Here is a 23,134-nt window from a genome sequence, read left to right on the forward strand (position 1 = left end):
AAAGGAGCAGCTTGTCTTCTATGTAAAAGCCTACACTTTATCGCTCACTGTACTGTTTGCTGGCTTTTAGAGAGAGGATAGGGCAGATGTGCTGACCCTCCCAAATCTGCTGCCCTAGGCAACGGCCTTGTTGGCATAGGCCACAATACGCCCCTGCACCACTACAACCAAAAAATGAGTGCTCAAGGGACCTAAATGGTAATAGTAAACATTCATCTTAACTAAATATGATACCCAGGTAGTATATTATCTAGTGGCTAGATGAGAGTGATACTTGCACTAGATATTTAGCACTTGACAGCAGTTCACATCAATAAAGCTGTATAATGTTGATCTTATCTTTTATCCCAATGTAGTTAAAGGGACAGTCTAGTCAAAATTAAACTTTCATGATTCTGACAGGGCATGCAATTTTAAACACCTTTCCAATTTACATTTATCACTATATTTGCTTGGTTCTCTTGGTATTCTTGGATAAAAACTAAACCTAGGTAGACTCATATGCTAATTTCCCAAGCCCTTGAAGACCCCCTCTAATCTCATTGCATTTTGACAGTTTTTCACAGCTAGACAGCACTAGTTTATGTGTGCCATATAGATATCATTGTGCTCACTCCTGTGGAACATATTTATGAGTCAGCACTGATTGGCTAAAATACAAGTCTGTCAAAAGAACTGAAATAAAAGGGCAATCTGCAGAGGCTTAAATAAAAGGTAATCAAAGAGGTAAAAGTATATAAACATAACCGGTTGGTTATGCAAAACTGGGGAATGGGTAATAAAGTGATTATCTATCTTGTTAAAACAATAAAAATTCTATAGAATACTGCCCTTTTAATATAATATAACTACAGATTAGCTAATATTTTGATGCCTCAAAAGTTAGTATTTTATACACAGTTTCAGATTAATAGTACCTTTAACCCTTCCTACGTTTGTTTTGTAAAAAAATGCCAACTCTTACTATTTAGGAATTTACTACAATTTATTTGTGTTTCTTTGGATAATTTACAGATCCAACCACCAGAAAAAATGCAAAGGCTGGGCCTGCTGCTCGCAACAGATATGCTAGCCAGTGGACCCTCAACAGGCCTCATCCTACCATATCTGCGCACACGCTTACAACAGATTGGAGACTTCCTACCCCCCGAGCTGCAGGGTCAGTGGACAAGGAAAGTGACAGCTACAGTGTGAGCCCGTCACAGGACACAGGTATGTTTTTATTTGTATAATACTTATTTTTGTGCTGATAACCAATTTTACTGCTTCAGTCATCTCCGACAAGTACCCTGGTACTATTTCTTAGTTTTATTAAGAGTAATTTTTCCCTCAGAGACTGGGCCTACTTTACTTAATTACTGATAATTATGATCAAGAAGGATACAGATACATAGATGAAAAACGTATTAAAAAACTCCTCTATTTTATATATATTTTTAAACACATTTCTAAAGGCTAAAATGCTAGCGGTATAGCCGTATTGCCATGACTTGAAATACGGGAGACCTGCATATGCCGCCAGCAATGGGCAATTTTTAAGTGGTATAACTGTACCGCAAAACTTGTAATTTTGCTGTATGGAAGATACACAGATCTAACATAGATCACACAATCCAGCATCTTTATTTTTTAATAACATTACTGCATTAGGCAGTATTTTGGGGTTAAAATTGGTGGGAGTGGTCTATGGTAACTGTGTGTTCCCAGTAAATATATATGTATATGCTTATATACATATATATTTATGTGTTAATATGTGTATATACACATATTAACACATAAATATATAATTATATCAGCATATACATATATATTTGTATGCGGCCATCGCTGCGCGACTTACCCCTTTCACTGGCGCTGAACTTCTGATGCTGTGTGTGACGGCATCAGAACAAGCCTCCCATAGGAGCCTATGGAAGTGCACTCTTGTGAGCACAATGCATCCTAGCAATGCGAACACAAGCTTGCGTTCGCATTGCAGCTAACTTGTAATACCAGTGTACATTATCGTGCACTGGTATTACAAAGTGGTGCGCTAATATCGCTTGTAATCTAGTCTTTAGTGCCTATAAAACAATGGGAGCTGCCATGTTGTAGCTATACATAGGTCACTAGAGTCTGCATACAATGGCACACAATGTCTGGAATATAACAGTGTTCTGCACTTCAATTTCTAACATCAACTGAAAAGCCCACAATTTCAGAATAGAATTACAGAAAAAGGTTACAAAATAAATAATATTTATATTTATATTTAGTTTATATATATATATATATATATATATATATATACAATTTATCATTTTATATTACCATCTCAAAGTGTTTAATGTCCCTTTAAAGTCTATGAAAAAAATACCTTTATTTTCTTTTTTGTGTCCAATACAGTAGGACTTTGGGAGTACATGTTATCAGTCTTCCCTTTTTTTCAGTATTACAAGTTTGCTTGAGCTAGCGATTCTTTCAGAACTCAGTAACAGCCTATGATAAAGCACAGAGACTCACATTATAAATATTTAATGTAATCTCAATGAGAACACATGATAAATGGAGAGTTCCAGGGGAAATTGCCTGTACTCAAAAAGGTGAAATTCCTTAGCTTAGTTTAAAGCATGCCTACAATTCACTTCTAAGTGATTCTACACTAGCGTTGTTGGCATAAGCTTACTGGGTGATTATGGGAAGCTTTACTCTGCAACAAGAGAAATACTGAAATACATAGCTTTTTGGCTTAATTCCAAATAAAAGAAAAATTGGTTAAACAACTTCTCCAGGACAGATATTATTTTTAATAGTTTTTATGAGCCTTAAAATTAATACATTTACTTGTTATGAGGTCGTCCTTACCTTCAGACCAGGCAGAGTGATTATTCTGCTATTGGTTGTAAAATAATTTTAAGATATATTACTCACTTGTATTCATTATAGGTTTGATCATTCTCCATATTAGTATCCAGTTTATTATGCTTTTGTTTATTGTCAATACTGCTATTTAAGGAAGGTTTTATTGAGTTATACAGTGTGCATTTAATAATTTAATACTTTTCATAATTCTTGTTATACCACATAATGGGCTACTAGTTTGTGTTAATGGATTTCAGTGTCCTGTATAACTGCAATTAATAGGTGTGGTTTTCAGCCACAGCAAATAAAGTCTGCACAAAGAATAAATAAATGGCTTGTTACATATATTCTGTAAAATATAGATATATTTTATAGTATGTATAATAATATGTAATCATTTTTATTAATATTTTTTAATATTGAATATTTAATATTTCAATAACTCGTATTGAAGTTAGCACATCTTCATCTGCACTAACCTAACAGCGTTGGACCTAAGTCGGGAACCCTGATGCTCATTAATGATATTTTTGTTTCCTATGTTCTTCACATATAAAATAATGTACTTTTTATTATTAAATATATATTTTTATATATCTCTGATAATGTTAATGTAAAATATATATATATATATATATACCTATATATCTATAGGAATAGGTATAAAGGTATAGGCATATACAGATATATATATAGAGAAATATGTATTTACAATAAAAAGTATATTATCCTGTAAGTGAAGAACATTTGAATGTAAACTATTTATAACAGCTGTCGGATTAGTGTTAGGTTTTTTCTTCTGCGCTCTTCGTTGACTTATACAGGGAGAAGTTAACACAGTCATGATATTTGGTTAATGCACATCGGGTTTCGCATGCGTGCAAACTTTTTTCTTTCAACTATTAATATGCACACTATCCAAAACATGCAAAAAGCCTCCGTCTAGCTAAGTTTACGCTTGAGCGGGAGCTCTCCACTCGTAAATATCTTCTTGGAGGCACAATGCATTTTATTATTATTATTATCGGTTATTTGTAGAGCGCCAACAGATTCCGCAGCGCTATAAACGTAGGCAGTATGCAAAGTAGCAATTATAGGGATCAGATGGGTAGAGGGCCCTGCCAAGAGTCGCACTGTTGTAGTCAGCTCTAAAGAAGGCTTACATGCTAAGGGGGTTCAAGGTGATAGCAATGGAGGAGAGGAAACTGTATAAAGAAAGGTTAGTGTAGGTTGTATGCATCCCTGAACAGTAGAGTCTTTAGGGAGTGCTTGAAGCTTACAAAACTAGGGGAGAGTCTTGTGGAGCGAGGCAGAGAGTTCCACGAGATGGGAGCCAGTCTGGAGAAGTCCTGTAAACGGGAGTGTGAGGAGGTAACAAGAAGAAGGAGGGAGAGTATCTGGAGACAAGATCTGAGATATAGGGGGGGAGCAGTGCAGTTGAGGGCTTTGTATGTCAGAGTGAGAATTTTGTGTGTTTAATCCTGGAGGCAAGAGGAAGCCAGTGAAGGGATTGGCAGAGAGGTGCAGTAGATGAAGAGTGACGTGTAAGGAAGATGAGTCTGGCAGAGGCATTCATTATGGCAGAGCCGAACTGGGACCAAAAATAGGCCTGGGCATTTTAAAGCAAAGCAGCCCACTCCTCCCCCATTTTTTATATAACTACCCACATACACACACTCATATGCACGCACACCACACATAAATACGCTAATAAGCACACACACCAAACATAGATACGCTCATAAGCACGCACACCACACATATATACACACTCATATGCACGCACACCACACATATACACAAGCATATAGATTCTTGCACCTGGGCCCTGTGGTTTCTAGTTACACCTCTGTTATTAGTCTGCACTCTGCAGAGACGTTATTGCTACATAGAAAGCACACACATTCACATAGGAAGCTTTTTGCTTTGGGATTTAGCTTCTGTCTAAACACTGCCTGTCAAGATGATATAAGCAGTGTTTAGCACACGGAGCTACATTGCACCACATAAAGCTTAGATTCCTCTGCTCTACCTCTCAATTCTAGCAGTGCGGGAGAGGAAGACTGTTGCTACTAAACTACTGAAGGGCGACTGGGGGAGGAAGCATGGGCGAAACTACCGGGGGGGTAGAGTTAGCAATTGTGACTGGGCCCCCAAGGATTGGGGCCCAGCTTAAAAAAAAAGCTTAAAAAAAAGTTGGCCAGCCACTGCCTGCACTGATATCATGTGAGTGTGACATGATGTTTTACTATTGTCTCTGACTACAGGGGTTAGTCTTTCTGTTTTACCCATTGGTGTTTATGTGTGTGTATGTATGTGACTGTAAGTGTATTTATGCATGTGTGTGTGTGTGTATGTTTGTGGAACCAGCAAATTACAGACCTTGTTACTACAGCATGGGGGGATGGGGTAAACAGTGTCACTATAAAGTACCACTATATATAGTATGGGGGTGCTGGACTATGTCAAAGACTACTGTGGTCACTTTATAAAGAACTGGGGTGGGTAGGGTCAGGCCAGCCATCTCACCGGCAGATTACAGACTGTGTCACTAACTCACTATATATAGTACTGGTGGGTTAAACAGTGTCACTATATACAGTAATAGGTGGTCAGACCATCTCACAGACTGTGGGCACAGGGTACCTCCTTTTGCAGACATGTAACATGATTCAAAAAAAAATTCTGTGTATCAAATTCACTTTTTTTGTGGGGGAGGGGGTGGGGGGGCTCTTCTTAAATTCTTGCACCTGGGCCCTGTGGTTTCTAGTTACGCCTCTGGGAGGAAGCCAGTAACGTGTGTCTGCTTTTTTGCTACAGTCACTTAGGCTGAATCTGCCGAGTGCCAACTTCATGTTTTTCTTTCCTCTCCCCCTTGAGACTAAAGTTACAGCCTTACAGAAATGATAACTAACTGACCACGCTGTACTTCCTAAACACAGATATCTACATTATATACAGTGCGGTATATAATGCATAGATATCTGTGTTTAGGAAGTTCCTTAGTTCAGCGTGGTCAATTAGCTATTATTACTGTAAGACTGTAACTTTAATGTTAAGGGGGAGTGGGAAGAACAACAAGCAGTCGGCACTCGGCAGATGCAGCCTTAGTTACAGCGGCCAGGCTCAAATGTATTTGATGTTGTGGCTGTGCCATGTAGGGTTGCGTGCATACACACTGGGCCACCGCCAGAAACAAACTAAGTTAACTAACTAAATATACATCACAGCAGAGCAGTCATATTAGTTACATGTGTGATCAGACCCCATAAATAAGAAAAATACATAAGCCTTTACCTCCTTTTAGCGCGCAAACACTGGGGCACCACAGCAACAAACCAAGTAAACACTGCAGCACTGTCTCGGTCAGTGGGCGGGGCTAAGGTAACCGGCGACCCACTGGGCAAATGCCCGTTATGCCCTATGGCCAGTCCGGGCCTGCATTATGGATTGTAAAGGAGCTAGGCAGCAGCTGGGGAGACCAGAGGGGACAGAGTTGCAGTAGTCGAGTCGTCTTATTTATGTCTTGTGTAAGCAAATGTCTAATTTTAGAGATGTTTTTAAGGTGGAAGCGGCAGGATCTAGCCAAAGACTGAATGTGAGGAGTGAAAGAAAGATCTGAGTCAAGTGTGACCCCAAGACATTGGGCATGCGGGGTAGGGGTAATGATGGAGTTGTCGACAGTTGGGGTGGAGATTTTGGAAGAAGGAGGGAAAATAAGGAGCTCAGTTTTGGAGAGATTTAGCTTGAGGTAGTAAGAGGACATCCAGGAAGAGATGTGAGAAAGACAGTTAGTGACACAGGTTAGCAAGGAAGGAAATAGGTCTAGTGCAGAGAAGTAGATTTGGGTGTTGTCGGCATACAAATGATATTGGAACCCGTGGGACTTTATTAGGGAACCTAATGATGACGTGTAGATTGAGAAGAGAAAGGAACCGAGGACAGAGCCTTGCGGTACCCCCCAAAAAAGTGGTGATGGGGTAGAGGAGGCCCCAGAGAAGGCTACACTAAAGGTACGGTTTGACAGGTAGGAAGAGAACCATGAGAGAGGTGTGTCATAAATGCCAAAGGATTGGAGGGTTTTGAACAAAAGAGGGTGGTCAACAGTATCAAAGGCTGTGGACAGATCAAGGAGGATAAGCAGAGAGAAGTGGCCTTTTGATTTTCCTGTAAATAGGTTGTTGGTAACCTTAAAGATTGCTGTCTTTGTGGAGCGATGGGGATGATATCCAGATTGCAGTGGGTCAAGGGGAGTTTAATGTAAGGAAATGGGATAGGTGTGTATATACTAGCTTTTCGAGAAGCTTTGAGGCAAGAGGGAGTAGGGAAATAGGATGGCAGTTGGATGGGGAGGTTGGATCAAGAGAAGGTTTTTTGAGGTTAGGTGTGACCAGTGCATGTTTCAGAGATGAGGGAAATATACCAGTGCTGAGGGAGAGGTTGACAATGTGTGTGAGTATAGGGTAAGGGTAGAAAAGAGGGAGGGAAGTAGCTGTGAGGGGATAGGGGCAAGGGGACAGGTAATGAGGTGAGAGTGCAGTATAAGTACAGAAAATTCTTCCTCAGTAACAGGGGAGAAAGAGCTAAATTTATGGCTATGTGGGTTGTGGTTGATTGCGAGCGCTTGAGGGGGTAAGAGAATGGAAGTATGCTGAGAGCTGATATAATTTCTGATGGAGACTGGCAAAGTCTTGAGCTGACAGAGAAGTTGTATTAGGGGGAGGGGTGGGCGGAGAAGAGTATTGAAAGTGGAGAACAGACGTTTTGGGTTTGAAGAAAGAGTAGAGAAGTAATGTTGCTTATAGAGATTAAGGGCAGAATAGTAGGAGTTCAAGATGAATTTGTAATGAAGAAAATCAGCTGAACTCCGAGATATTCTCCAGTGCCGCTCAGCAGTACAGGAACATCTGCGTAGGTACCGTGTCTGAGGAGTATGCCAGGGCTGAGTATGAATGTGTGATTTCCGAGCTATGGTAAGAGGGGCCAGATTGTCAAGGACCGATGTAAGGGTGGAGTTATAGTGGCAGATAGATTGGTAAGGGTAGGAAAAGGAGAAGATGGCTGAGAGGAGAGGTTCAAGGGAGTTAGCAAGCTGTTGCTGATCTAATGACATAATGCTTCTGTGAAGTTTGGTGTGAGGAGTAGATGGAGGGAGAGTTGTAGGGAGGGATGAGATGTTGCAAAATGTGAGGGAAGAGATGGGATGTTTTTGTTGAAAGGTGCAATGAGAGGAAAGTAAAATACCTACACCACCTCCTTGTCTATTACCAGACCTAGGAGTGTGGCTGAAGTGAAGACCCCCATGTGACAGAGCAGCAGTGGATGCTGTGTCTAGGGGAGAGAGACAGATTTCTGTTAGAGTCATAAGGTTGTGGGAGTGGGAAATAAAGGTCATGTATAGAAGTGAGCTTGTTGCAAACAGAGCGAGAGTTTGAGTGCACAAGTGAAAGGGGTAGTGACTTTAGATGCAAGAAGAATGTGAGTAAGGTTGGCTGAGTTTTGTTTTCTGAGTCTATGGAACGGTACACATGGATTTGCACGGCTAGGAAGTTATTGGGGACCAGGATTAGGGGAGATGTCACCAGCAGTTAGTATAAGCAAGAGGGAGAGTGATAGAAGATGAGATACAGATTTGCAGTAGTGAGACTGTTTTTGAGACAAGGTGCAGGGGGGAGAGTGAGTGTTTAGGAATAGATAAAGTTCATGAGTACAAAAGTAAGGGGAGTTTAAGAGAGATCGGTTAATGAACAGTGCAGGTGGTGAGGGGGAAGGAGTAATTAAATAAAGTAGTTTGTTATAGAGACAAGAGGTAGCCAAAAGGAAGATGAAGATATTGAGCATTTTTACAAAAGTGGGAACCAATTAAACATATAAGACACAGTATTACAGCAGAACTTGCATAAGGAAACAATGAGATACATAAAACACAAAATTACAAGAGTACTTGCCTTATGTCTTGCCCCTTGTCCTATCCTTTTTGAATTCTTGTAAAATTCTTATCTTTATGCCTCACTTATAAAATGTACACTTCACAAATGTGAACTTATGCTGTTGTAACAATGCACAGCCCAAGCAATGCACCCCCCAAAATAGTGTAAGATATATACAGGCAGGACAGTCAGTTAGGTCCACTAAATTAGTTGATTGCTAAATCAAAGACAATTTAAAGGCCAATTGGATAGTTAGATTCTGGTCAACATTTACCCATAGCCACCAATCACCATTTCCTGTTCAGAATTGAAACTGGAGCGAGTCTGGGCATACATTGTAATATGAGATGAGTCCCTTTGCTGTGCATAACAACAAATGATTTGATCCTATGCACGTTGGTACAAATAAGCCAGTATAAAAAAGTAACAACAATGTCTGGATCATACTATCTAGTGTTAGCGTACTATAGTAGGTCATTAATTAGAAGCTGTATCACACAAGTTGTCATTATTACCATTTACCTGGGAGTTCTGATCCCATATGGTTCGTATGTAGCCCCAAAAATAAACCTTATCAATATCATGACATCTCCCACATAAAAAAAAATACTGTGTTGTCTGGATCCGCTCTTACAATTAATCCTTCCCTTGATCTCTCCACAACAAAAAAAATGTTTGTGTATATATATATATAAGTGTGTGTGTCTGTTTGTATGTGTATATATATATATATATATATATATATATACTTACAAGCACACTCTGGACTTACATCAGCAAATGTAGCTTTTATTGTAACGTTTCCACACGTGTATATATATATATATATATATATATATATATATATATATATATATATATATATATATATATATATATGTGTGTGTGTGCATGTGTATATATATATATGTGTGTGTGTGCATGTGTATATATATATATGTGTGTGTGTGCATGTGTATATATATATATATGTGTGTGTATATATATATATGTGTGTGTGTGTGCATGTGTATATATATATATGTGTGTGTGTGCATGTGTATATATATGTGTGTGTGTGTGTGCATGTGTATATATGTGTGTGTGCATGTGTATATATATGTGTGTGTGTGTGTGCATGTGTATATATATATATGTGTGTGTGTGCATGTGTATATATATATATATGTGTGTGTGTGCATGTGTATATATGTGTGTGTGTGTGTGTGCATGTGTATATATATATATATGTGTGTGTATATATATATATGTGTGTGTGTGTGCATGTGTATATATATATATGTGTGTGTGTGCATGTGTATATATATATATGTGTGTGTGTGCATGTGTATATATATATATGTGTGTGTGTGCATGTGTATATATATATATGTGTGTGTGTGCATGTGTATATATATATTATTACCCTTTTAAGAGCTGAGGAGATTCACCCCTCAAAATAAATTTTACTTTAGCGTTCTTGATTGATCTTGATAATATAAACATAAATAGAATCTTTATCCTTTGTACCATTCTACCCAATAAGTACATCTGTGTAAAGAAAACCTAATTTATCTGCAAATAAATAAAAAGTATAACTTTCATATCTCCCAAATCCCTGAAACACACTGTACTGCCATTGGTATTCATAACTTTTTTTTATTGAGTTTTCAGAAAAGTAGATTAGAAAGCCTATTATCTGCACACAAGAATATATTTATGTTGCTGAATGGCTTTGTACATTACTTTGCATATGTAGCTCAAAATAGCCTCAGCAGAAAGGGATTTGTAATAAAAATACTGGGAGGCATGGAAAATGCAGTAATGTCACAACAGGTTTCTTTCATAAACTGTCCTTAAAGGGACAGTCAACATCAGAATTGTTGTTGTTTAAAAAGATAGATAATCCCTTTATTACCCATTTCCCAGTTTTGCGTAATCAACACTGTTATATTAATATACTTTTTACTTCTGTGACTAACTGGTATCTAAGCCTCTTCTGACCTCCCCTAATCACATGACTTTTAGTTGAAAAATTTAAGTTTTTTTGGACTTGACTGTCCCTTTAAGAGCAAGGTAACATTCTATTCATTAATATAAATTATGATTAAAAAAACTAAATAAATATATTTGTAAATTATAATATGAAACTGCTGATACTCAGTTTTATTAAGGATTAGATCATTAAAAATCCTTAAAGAACACATCCCTTCGATCTAATTTGCCCAAGATACCTCATTAGTTGCAAAAGCATTTTTTTTAAATTTACATATTTATTGACTATATGTCTGTTCTAAAACTCATTAATACCACGTGTAGTATCTTGTGAAAATATGTTTTATAAGCTATGTATTCAATGTTCTATGCTAAATTGCTTAATTTATCTTCTAAACCTGGCATTAGATACAATTAGAGTATTGTATGTCATGTTGTACACTAATAAGTGCTCATTTAGAACTATGGATAATTTGTTTTCTAATCTTTTTATTGCAAAAAACATCCTTTCATTAATACTAGAATTTAAAGGGACAGTCAACACCAGATTTTTTGTTGTTTAAAACTAAAGATAATCCCTTTATTACCCATTCCCCAGTTTTGCATAACCAACACAGTTATAATAATACACGTTTTACCTCTGTATTTACCTTGTATCTAAGCTTCTGCTGACTGCCCCTTATCTCAGTTTTTTTGACAGACTTGCATTTTAGCCAATCAGTGCTCACTCCTAGGTCACTTCACGTGCATGAGCTCAATGTTATCTATATGAAACACATGAACTAATGCCCAGTGGTCAAAATGCATTGAGATTAGAGGCAGTCTTCAAGGTCTAAGAAATTAGCATATGAACCACCAAGGTTTAGCTTTCAACTAAGAATACCAAGAGAACAAAGCAAAATTGGTGATAAAAGTAAATAGGGAAATTGTTTAGAATTACATGCCCTATTTAAATCATGAAAGTTTTTTTGGACTTGACTGTCCCTTTAAGCTCTCAGAACAGTAAATACTTGGATTTTATTCTTAATTTAAAACTTTGAAATTTAATTCTGGAACACCCTATAACACTACATGTGAGGACAATATTAAAAAAAATATTTACAAAATCCTATATATGACATCTTTATTTAACCAAAACAATATTAAATAATTAGGACATTTTTTTATAATGAAATAAATAATATATACTGTATTGTTTAATTATTATTTTCCTCTTATGTGCTTAAATTCCATTTTTTTAAATTATTTGTTTTAAAATTTATAAACGTTTTCACAAACTGATCCTATAACTTAAAGGCACAGTCAAGTTAAAAATCAAACTGTCATGATTCAGATAGAGCATGAAATTTTAAACAACTTTCCAATTTACTTTTATCATCAAATTAGCTTTTTCTCTTGGTATTCTTTGTTGAAAGCTAAACCTAGGTAGACTCATATGCTAAATTCTAATCCCTTGAAGACCACCTCTTATCTTAGTGCATTTGACAGTTTTTCACAGTTAGACAGTGCTAGTGCAGCCAGGTGTGCCCTATAAACAATATTCTGCTCACTCCCGTGGAGTTATTTATGAGTCAGCACTGATTGGATAAAATGCAAGTCTTTCAAAAGAACTGAGATAAGGTGGCACTCTTCAGAGGCTTGGATACAAGGCAGTGACAGACGTAAAAAGTGTATTATTATAACAGTGTTGTTTATGCAAATCTGGGGAATGGGTAATAAAGCGATTATCTTTTTAAACAATAAACATTTTCAAATATACTGTCCCTTTCATAACTGTATAATCTGAAAAACTAATTTAAATGTCCAAATAAATAAAATATTGAATTTTACTATGCTTAAATTTTAAATAACCACAAGTACCCAATAAACGATCACTACATACTGTATGTACCAATAGTAAAACAAACTATAATTTATGGAAACTACTTCTAGTGATATACATGCAATTATAGGTACTAACGTATACAAAGGCACACACAAACATTATTTTTATGTTTTCTTAGTATCTTTGTTGAAAAGCATACCTAGGTACACTCAGTAACATCAATGCACTACTGGAAGCTAGATGCTGATTGGTGGCTGAACATATAAGTTTTATGTCCTTTTACGGCACTAAAAGAGATTCTTTTCTGCCTTTCTCTTGAATATTGAAGCGACTAGCCAAACAACGAATGGATGAACAATAAAAATAACATAGGAAAAAATATAAATGAATACAGAAAATCTTGTTTTAACTTACAATAAGGCAATGTTGTTTTTTTAGAATTGATAACATACTTTATTGTCTATTTCTGTATTCAGATCGAGCGAGGAGCAGTATGGTCTCCACAGAAAGTGCCTCCTCTACCTATGAAGAGTTAGCAAGAGCGTATGAACATGCAAAGATGGAAGAGCAGTTGAGGCATGCCAAGTTTACCATTACAGAATGCTTCATATCAGATACTTCATCAGAACAGCTCACTGCAGGGACTAATGAGTACACAGACAGTCTGACCTCTAGCACACCGTCAGAGTCTGGAATCTGCAGATTTACTGCATCACCCCCAAAACCTCTGGATGGAGGAAAAGTACAAAACATGGCGGCTCCAAAGGCACATAGACCAGGTAAGGATATTTATTGGCCTCATATGCTGAGTATTTATCCACGGAACATGGTGTTTAAATGTATGCCGTTTTTAGAATCTGAAAATAATCTTTTTCCTTTGCCATACAGAGATATTGGTACCTGATGACACATATAGAATATGATGCTGCAATAGATGACTTAATTAGAATGTATTGCAAAGCAATGGGTGTGTTTAAGATATAAAATACAATAATCTATTGACAACTTTTTCTTCCAGATCTCATATTTCATTCACAACTTGTCCACTATGCAAAGCTCCTAACTGCATTTTGCTGAATTGTCACCATGGCAACCTGCCCTTCTCCCTGTGTATTCTGTCATTATAATAAACATGATGCAATCTTTGCACTGATTATGTGATTTTGATCAAATATGACTGTATGTCCTTACTTAGAGGCATTTTAAAATAAACCCTTAATCTCCTTTTGTGTCATTGAACTATTAAATTAGAATAATGAGTATGTGTTGCAACTGGTTTACATTTAAAGGGACATTAAACACCAAATAAATGCTAGGTAGAATGATGCATTCAAAGAAAAGATTAGTCTGAGAACCACATGACAATATATTTTCTAAAGTTTCATTAGTTTTTTAAACAGCTACAAAATAAGTGTAAAGTTTAAGTGTCTTAAAAAAATAATGGGAGCTGCCATGTTGTTATTCAGGTTACTTTCTCTGCTGTGGCCAATTAGGGACAGTTATAATTAGGTCACTAGACTGTGCAGCCAATGACTGTGTGGAATAAAAACAGTGATTAATAATGAAAGTTTATTGTAGAGGTTTTTTATACATAAGATTTATCATCTTATATTACCATCTCAACGTGTTTAATGTCCTTTTAAAGACTTTCTACTATAGATAGAAATTTCTCCCTAAATGAGTTTTCCTGCATGTGCAGATTGGCATTACATCTCTTGTATGATAATGAACTATTAGCCAAACATCCTTGTAAACAGTATATATAGCCAGCTAAGTCTTACGTATAGTTTCACAAAATAGCAACATTTACTTTTATCAAAGACCCCTTTAATAGTTAGAGAGAATATTTAATATATTTTATGTCCCTTTAACACAATGACGTCTAGTAAAAAGCTATAATCTTAATACTCGATCTATGGAATTTTTATTTTGAATTTTGTAATTCTTTTAATCTTCTTTTGGGCTCATACTGTTTTTATGCTAAACCATGTTCTTTACTAGTTTTATCTTGCTATGTTTAAAGTAGCTGCTACAAAAGAGTATATTATTAACCTTTAGTCGGTAGGGTTGGGTTGAATGAATTCATTTTTAGAAACTAAACTATACAATGATTTCACTGTAATTTATTTCTGTCTATTTGTGTGACAGTTTCCACAATTCACTTACACCTAGATTACAAGTTTAGCGCTATATAGGGTGCAAAATGAACGCAACAAAAGTTGCGTTATTTCACCCTCCATAGCGTTGCCATTACGAGTTTTGAAAAAGCCGCCTTGTGAGTGCGATATGGTTGCATTAAGCTCCATACCGCACAAAATACGAGCACTGCTTTGACGTGCTCGTGGACGCTCTATCCATAAACATTAATGGGGAGAAAGTGTTAGAAAAAAACACCTGCGACCGCGGAATGAAAAAGCTCCATAACGCAACCCCATTGATGTCTATGGGTGAAAAAAAGTTACGTTTAAACCTAACATAAATCCCAAGTCTTAACACCCCTTATCTGCTGCCCCCGACATCGTCGCCACCAAAAAAATCTATTAACCCCTAATCTGCCGCTCCCGATATCGCCGCCACTATAATAATGTTATTAACCCCTATTCCCCTGCTCCCCAACATCGCCCACACTATAATAAAGATATTAACCCCTATTCTGCCACTCCCGACACTAAATAAAGTTATTAACTCCTAAACTCTGATCTCCCACATCACTGCCACTAAATAAACCTATTAACCCCTAAACCGCCAGCCCCCACATTGCAAAAAAACTAAATTAAAGTATTAACCCCTAAACCTAACAACCCCCTAACTTTAAATTAAAATGACAAGATCCCTATCTTAAAATAAATAAAAATTTACCTGGGAAATAAAAAAATACCTAAGTTTAAACTATAAATTAAACTAACATTACTATTATACTAAAATTAAAATAACTATCAATTTAATAAATTAAATTACTCATTAAAAAACTTAACACTACTAAAAAAAAAAAAAAAAATCTACAGTTACAAAAAATTAAACATACTAAATTACAAAAAATAAAAAAATACTAAATTGCAAAAAAAACAAAAAACTAAATTACGAAAAATAAAAAACAAAATTATCCAAAATAAAAACAATTACACCTAATCTAATAGCCCTATTAATAATAATAATAGTTTTTTTTAGAGTTAGGTTTTTTATTTTGGGTGGTTGGTTGTGTGGTGGGTTTTACTGTTGGGGGGGGGTCTTTGTATTTTTTTCAAGGAAAAGAGCTGATTTCTTTAGGGCAATGCCCTAAAAAAGGCCCCTTTAAGAGCTATTGGTAGTTTATTGTAGGCTAGGGGTTTTTTTTATCTTGGAGGGGCTTTTTTTTATTTTGATAGGGCTATTAGATTAGGTGTAATTGTTTTTATTTTGGATAATTTCTTTTGTTATTTTCCGTAATTTAGTGTTTGTTATTTTTTGTACTTTAGTCCTAATTTTTTTTATTTTTTGTAATTTAGTATGTTTTTTTTTTTGTAATTGTAGACTTAATTTTTTTTAGTAGGGTTAGGTTTTTTTAATGTGTAATTTAATTTATTTAATTTGTAGTTAATTTTAGTATAATAGTAAAGTTAGTTTAATTTATAGTTTAAACTTAGGTTTTTTTAATTTCCCAGGTAAGTTTTTATTTATTTTAAGATATATTGTAATTTTAATTTAAAGTTATTGGGTTGTTAGGTTTAGGGGTTAATAGTTTAATTTAGTTTTTGGAGATGTGGGGGGCTGGCGGTTTAGGGGTTAAAAGGGTTACTTACAGGCAGTGATGTGGGAGGCCAGAGGTTTAGGGGTTAATAACTTTATTTAGTGGTGGCGATGTCGGGGAGCGGCGCAATAGGGGTTAATATCTTTATTATAGTGTGGGCGATGTTGGGGTGTGGGGGGATAGGGGTTAATAGCTTTAGTATAGTGGCAATGATGTTGAGGGAGCAGAGGAATAGGGGTTAATAAATTGTATTAGCGGTGGCGATGTCGGGAGCGGCAGATTAGGGGTTAATAAGTTTAATTTAGTGTTTGTGATGCGGGAGGGCCTTAGTTTAGGGGTTAATAGGTAGTTTATGGGTGTTAGTGTACTTTGTAACACTTTAGTTATGAGTTTTGTGTAACAGTTTTGTTGTGTAAAACTCATAACTACTGCTCTGAGATTGCGAAACGGATCATGTTGGTATAGGTTGTAACGCAAGCTTTTTAGCCTCACCGCAAAACTTGTAATGGCAGCGTTATGGAAATTCCACATTTTTTTGAGTGAGGGCAACGTTGAGTTACAGGCTAAAAGGCTTGTGGTACAGCTATACCGACAAGATTTGTAATACACCTTGAAGCAATGGGAACAGCAGACATTCAAAGGGTAAGTGCACGGTAGACCCCAGGACGCTGCCAAGCCCTGAGACATGTAAACAAAGAAGAAGCAGGGTCTCCAGCACTTAAACAATTTTATTTGCACAGTTAGCAACGTTTCGGGGTCACAGCCCCTTATTCATGCATGAATAAGGGGCTGTGACCCTGAAACGTTGCTAACTGTGAAAATAAAATTGTTTAAGTGCTGGAGACCCTGCTTCTTCTTTGTTGACAAGATTTGTAATGGTTGTGTTGCTGTTTTAACGCTGAAATGGCCATTTTTTCAGCGTTAAAACACGAATTCAAAACTCGTAATCTAGGTGTTATAGAATACTGTTTATCTCTTTAAAACAAAAAAAGAAAACGTTCCGTATGTTGTTTCTTCATTGAGAACAAGTGACTGCCAAAGACAAAGTAAAGTCTAAGTTTTTCTGACATACTTATACTAAAACACGTTTTAAACATTATAATTTTTTTCATTCATAATTTATCTTATTTGTTATGCCTCATTACATGTATCTAATTGCATGAATTGCTCCACCCTCTTGCAGTCTCAAAACAAGAGTATAGCTTTTCTATGATCTATAAAACAATATAGACATCTCATAGCTTCCTGAAAGGCTTTTCAACTACTTTGTGAGATTCATGGTCTAGTCTTAAGATCCCACTAATAGCTCAGATTTTATGTATTTCCTTTCTGGAGGATTCAGCAGTCTGTACCTGTGATTATTGTACTTGTGGTTAGATACAGAAATGCGTTAAATATGTCCTTTTAGCAGGATTTGAAGACTGGAGCTGAGAAACATTCTCTGTATATGGCTGCTCAAGAAAGGATTACTTTTAGAGACCATCCTGGAGTCATTTGATGATCATCAAACTACTTTAGAAGTCATTTGCACATCATCAGACATCATCAGGCTTGTAAAGTCATCAGCTGAGCTAAAAAAATATTGGTGATGACTTCAGAATAATTATCAGATAACCTTACTGATTACTTCACAAGAATGAACAGTCAGTGATTGACTCTAGTATCATCTCATTTAAATATTTCGGCCTGTGGGCAAACTTCAGGACTGGTGACTAGTCTGGAGTCATCGCTTACTTCAGAATGACTCCAGGAAGATCATGCTTTTTTACTAGGGTGTGCAGCAAAACACATTACATTTTTACAAGTTTAGAGAACACATTTTTCATGGCAAAAATATTTATGTAGAAATAAAGGAGGCAAAGGATCCCACGTAGAAAATAAAGAGTAAAATCAACTTTATTTGGCACAAACTTTAAAATACCGTTCAAGGGCAACAGCAGAAAAACAGAGAGGTGAAAAAGCATGACACCAATTGGCTTACATGTTTCGACACTCAACCGTAATCATAGCCTAAGGTGACACAGTTGTGAAGCACTTAAAAAGCACTAAAGTGAATACTGATAGGTTAAGACCTAAAAACAAACAACACGCCTATCACAGAATAGAAATGAGCAGTTTAACCCCCTAATGCCAGAATTAGCCAAAAGGACAATAGCGTAGACAGAAAGAAAGGGGGGCAAAGCAAAGAACTGTCACTTGAAGAAACACTGTGCACAAATGTAAGTTTGGCAAAAATAAAAATAAATAGATGCAGAAAACATATACAAAACAGTCAAGGTTAATATAACAGGAATACCAGAAAAGCAAACAGATGATACCAAAAAATAATAAAATAAAAACAAATACAAAAACATATATAAATATACTAAAGAAATATATAAAAACAGAATTGCAAAATAACAAAAATAACAAAAATGCAAAGGGTAGTTATGTTTGATAAATAACCCAAGAGAATCATAAAAAGTCCTAAAAAGCAATGAAATGCCAGTGTGCATTACCGTCAAAATAACCTATGTATAGATATAACATTGGTAGTACTGACATAAGCTTAATAGTGGAAAATATCAGCATTAAAATAGTCAATGTAAATAATGTAATAATAAGTGCAATAATGGTATGGGAAAACGTAGTAACAGTAAAATAAAATAAAATGAATTAATTAAGTTAGAAAAAATAAAATAAGTTACAAGTGACCAAAAAAATCAAAAGAAGAAAACATAGGGAAAAAAAAAACATAAGAAAAAAACCATATATATGCTTAATATTCTATATGAATGTGGCAAAAATGTAATAGGTATAGAAGTATAAAGATGTGTGCATATGGGTTAATGTGATACTGGAGCGAAAGAACTTTATTTACTCCCAGAAATTAATAAGGTCATACTTCGAGTTCAGGCCTAGCGGGAGTCTGGTCTTTAGAGTAAAAATCCAGTAAGCGTCACGTTTGGCTAGGATATTATCAAGGTCACCACCTCTTTTGGGGTTTTTGACTTTTTCAATAGCAGCCCATCTTAAAGAGTCTAAACTGCAATTATGTTTGGTAGCAAAATGTTGTACCAGGGGTGTAGTAGACGTACCCCTGGTAATCGTAGAAAAATGCTCCCTAATTCGGGAATTGACATCCTTAGAGGTCAAGCCTATGTACTGCACTTTACATTCAGTACACAGGATAAGGTAGACAACATAGGTACTCTGGCAATTGAGACAGGACTTGATGGGGTACATCTGGCAAGTAACTGAAGAAGAAAACTCTGTAGTGACAAGTGTATAGTCACACGGCTTGCATCTACGATGGCCACATTTGTACATGCCCAAATGTTGGAGCCAAGAGCTAGTGGGGCCCTGTATTTGTTTAAGTTGAGTAGGGTCCAATATAGATGCAAGCGTGGGACATTTTTTTTAAGAACATCTAACCCCATTTTTAACAGTTTCTTGAAGTTTGTCGTCAGCAGCTAGTAAAGGAAAATGTTTCTTGATGATGCCACAGATCTGAGAATATTGGGCACTAAACGTGGTCACAAAATGGACTCCCTTGAAACCTTCAGTTATATTAGGTGACATCCCGTAACAGAATTTCTCTCTCAAGAGTGTCAACTGTGTCTCTGGCTGCTTTGACATGGGTATGTGTGTACTTTCTTTCTTTAAGTCTATCCTCTAGCAACTTTGCCTCCTGCACATAATCAGATGGTTTGCTACAGTTTCTTTTAATCCTAACAAATTGTCCTTTTGCTACTGCAAATGCAGTATTTTTAGGGTGACAACTGGATGCGTGCAGGAGGGTGTTGCCAGAGATAGGTTTTCTATAGACTTTGGTATGAATAGATCCCTCAGCGTCTCCTGTGAGGCATAAGTCCAAATAATTAATGGAACTAGAGTCTGAAGTGTATGTGAAGCGAAGGTTGAGGTCATTAGAGTTTAAAGTATCTACAAACTGCACAATGTCAGATTATGAGCCAGACCAGACCAATATAAGGTCATCAATATATCTTTGGTAAAAGCAAATTAATGATTTGAAAGGGTTACCCTCCCCAAAGATGCTATCAAGGTCCCATTTGCCAAGGTATAAATTAGAGTAAGAGGGGGCATATTTTGCCCCCATGGCAGTACCGCATCTTTGGAGAAAATAACTCCCCTCAAAAGAAAAAAAATTGTGTGTTAGAAGAAATTCTAAGACACGTAAAATGTATGCCTGAAAATTATCAGTTTAGTCTGTAGCAGTTCTATGGAAATACTCGACTGCCTCAATATCCTTACAATGGGGAATAGTGGAATACAAAGAGACAACGTCTACTGAGATCCAAGTATATTTGGATTCCCACTTAAAGTCTGCGAGGAGTTTGAGTATGTGCTTAGAAACGCGGGTATATGAGGGCAGGGTGAGCACCAAGGGCTGAAGGATAGCATCTAGCCATTGGGACAGGCGTTCCAATAGTGAGTCAACGCCACTCACTATCGGGCGCCCTTTGACATCTACCAAAGACTTGTGGACCTTTGGGAAAAGGTGGAACATGGGAATTTTTGGATGAAGCACATTTAAAAATAATGCTGTGTTTTGATCGAGATAGCCATGTTCTACACCGTCATCCAAAATGTCCACCAAGATTTTTCTATACTTATTAGTTGGATTCCGTTGGAGAGAAAAATAGTTGTGTGGATTACTCAATTGGCGATTGGCTTCTGATATATAGTCAGTTCTATTCATTACAACTATGGTGCCCCCTTTATCTGCTGGGCGTATGACCAAGTTAACATTCTGTTGAAGTGTTTTTAATGCTTGTCTAAGTCTGAAAGGGAGGTTAGGAGGTGGACTTACAGAGTTGGCCTTAAGTTTCTGGAGGTCTGTCTCAACACGAGAGTAAAAAGTTTCAACCACTGTGCCTCTGCTATGTATGGGGTAAAAGCATGATCTGTCTTTGATAGGAAAAACCACTATTAACTGATCCTGGGGTAGTACCTGTCTCTAAAGCAAGATTTTGAAGGGAAATTATATCACAGACTTCAGAGAAGGTATATGTATCAGACATTTGAGTTGTGGGACCACATACAGGCTCAGCTATAGATGAAGGTGTATCAGAGAAATGTTTTCTTAGTGTGATGTTACGAATGAATAGGTTAAAATCTATCAGAGTCTAAAATAAATCAAATTGACTAGTGGGAGCAAATCCCAAGCCCAGACCCAATAGGTCAACTTGGTCCTTAGTCAGTTTTACTGATAATAGATTTATAACATTATTCATTTGTGTTTTGTTTGAGTTTGATTGGTCCTCAACTGGTATCTCTCTTGATTGAGTGAAGTCAGTGCTTGTGTCCCTCCCACTCCTTGAGGTGGCTGGCCCATGGGAAAAACCTGATCTAGCATAGATTGTTCTTGTGTAGAGGAATTAGCAGCTTGTGGGACTACAGATGTAGTGGGAACTCCAGAGGGAATATATTTAGAAATTATAGTTGGTGGATGATTCTTATCCTTAGGTTTAGTCCCTATTTGTGTTTGGGTAGGAATGGCCGGAGTAGGTAAAGGAGTATTTGTCAGAATACCTGATTGTGAGTTGGACATAGTATTCATCTGTGTGTTGGCATAAGTAATATCCTCTGTACCAGGAGTGTATTCATCTGAAGATCTGCCAGTTTCACTATCTGAGAAGGTGACTTGTTTAGGCTGTCTGTTTCTGTTTCTACGATGTCCTCTATGATTTTTGGACCGCGGCAAACTACGTCTGTAATCAGAGTGTTGTTTCCTATTCCAGATATAGACAGAGTTCTTAAGGTAATCTGTCTTGTCTCTTATAAATTTAACATGTTTAACATGTTTATTTTCCATAATAATCTGTTTGCCACGGGCCAAAGATTCTTGTAATATGTGGTCAAATTTGGGGAAATCAGGGTCAGAACTGCGTGTATTTAGTTCAATATGTAAACTGTCAATTTATGCTTTTATATCATTAAGTTGTTGTGTTCTATATCGTATAAGCAATAACATTAGTTGCAGAAAACATTCTGACAGGACATTATTCCATTCATTAACAAATTCTTGATCAGTAACATCAACCTCAAAGGTTGGAAATTTATATATTCTTAACCCCCTGGGGATCATTTTAGCCTTAATGTATGATTGGAATGTCCAAATGTCCCACTGATCCTTGGTCTCTTTAAATAATAAAGTCTCCATGGAATCAAATAGAGTGCTCAGTGATAGATTTCCTTTGTCATCTGAAAAGATTTTTTTACAGTCCAATACTGGGTTAATACGAGCTGTAGCTGGCATAAGGGAGAAAAATTGCTGTAATGCTGTGCCCTCCATAATAGATATTGAACGTATTTGGTATGTATATCCAAAATATCACAGTAAACAAGTGAAGAATGAGTCCCTTTGAGTGCTAATTGCAGGTAGGAGTGAACCGGAGTATCACCAGTAATACCCAATGACCTCAACCTTTGCTTCACATACACTTCAGACATCATCAAGAAACATTTTCCTTTACTAGCTGCTGACGACAAACTTCAAGAAACTGTTAAAAATGGGGTTAGATGTTCTTACAAAAAATGTCCCACGCTTGCATCTATATTGGCCCCTACTCAACTTAAACAAATACAGGGCCCCACTAGCTCTTGGCTCCAACATTTGGGCATGACAAATGTGGCCATCGTAGATGCAAGCCGTGTGACTATACACTTGTCACTACAGAGTTTTCTTCTTCAGTTACTGGCCAGATGTACCCCATCAAGTCCTGTCTCAATTGCCAGAGTACCTATGTTGTCTACCTTATCCTGTGTACTGAATGTAAAGTGCAGTACATAGGCTTGACCTCTAGGGACGTCAATTCCCGAATTAGGGAG

General features: G+C 36.7%; 1 protein-coding gene across 1 annotated transcript in view; it reads left to right on the forward strand.

Moving 5' to 3' along the window:
• Window positions 1–23,134, forward strand: part of DSCAM (DS cell adhesion molecule) — a 717,945-nt gene that overhangs the window by 624,860 nt on the left and 69,951 nt on the right. Inside the window, exons 30-31 of the mRNA XM_053705914.1 lie at window positions 1,015–1,212; window positions 13,050–13,352. Coding sequence (XP_053561889.1) covers window positions 1,015–1,212; window positions 13,050–13,352 — 501 coding nt within the window. The remainder of the gene's footprint in view (window positions 1–1,014; window positions 1,213–13,049; window positions 13,353–23,134) is intronic.

This window comes from Bombina bombina, chromosome 3 (genome assembly GCF_027579735.1).
Source record: "Bombina bombina isolate aBomBom1 chromosome 3, aBomBom1.pri, whole genome shotgun sequence".
Taxonomy (NCBI): Eukaryota; Metazoa; Chordata; class Amphibia; order Anura; family Bombinatoridae; genus Bombina; species Bombina bombina.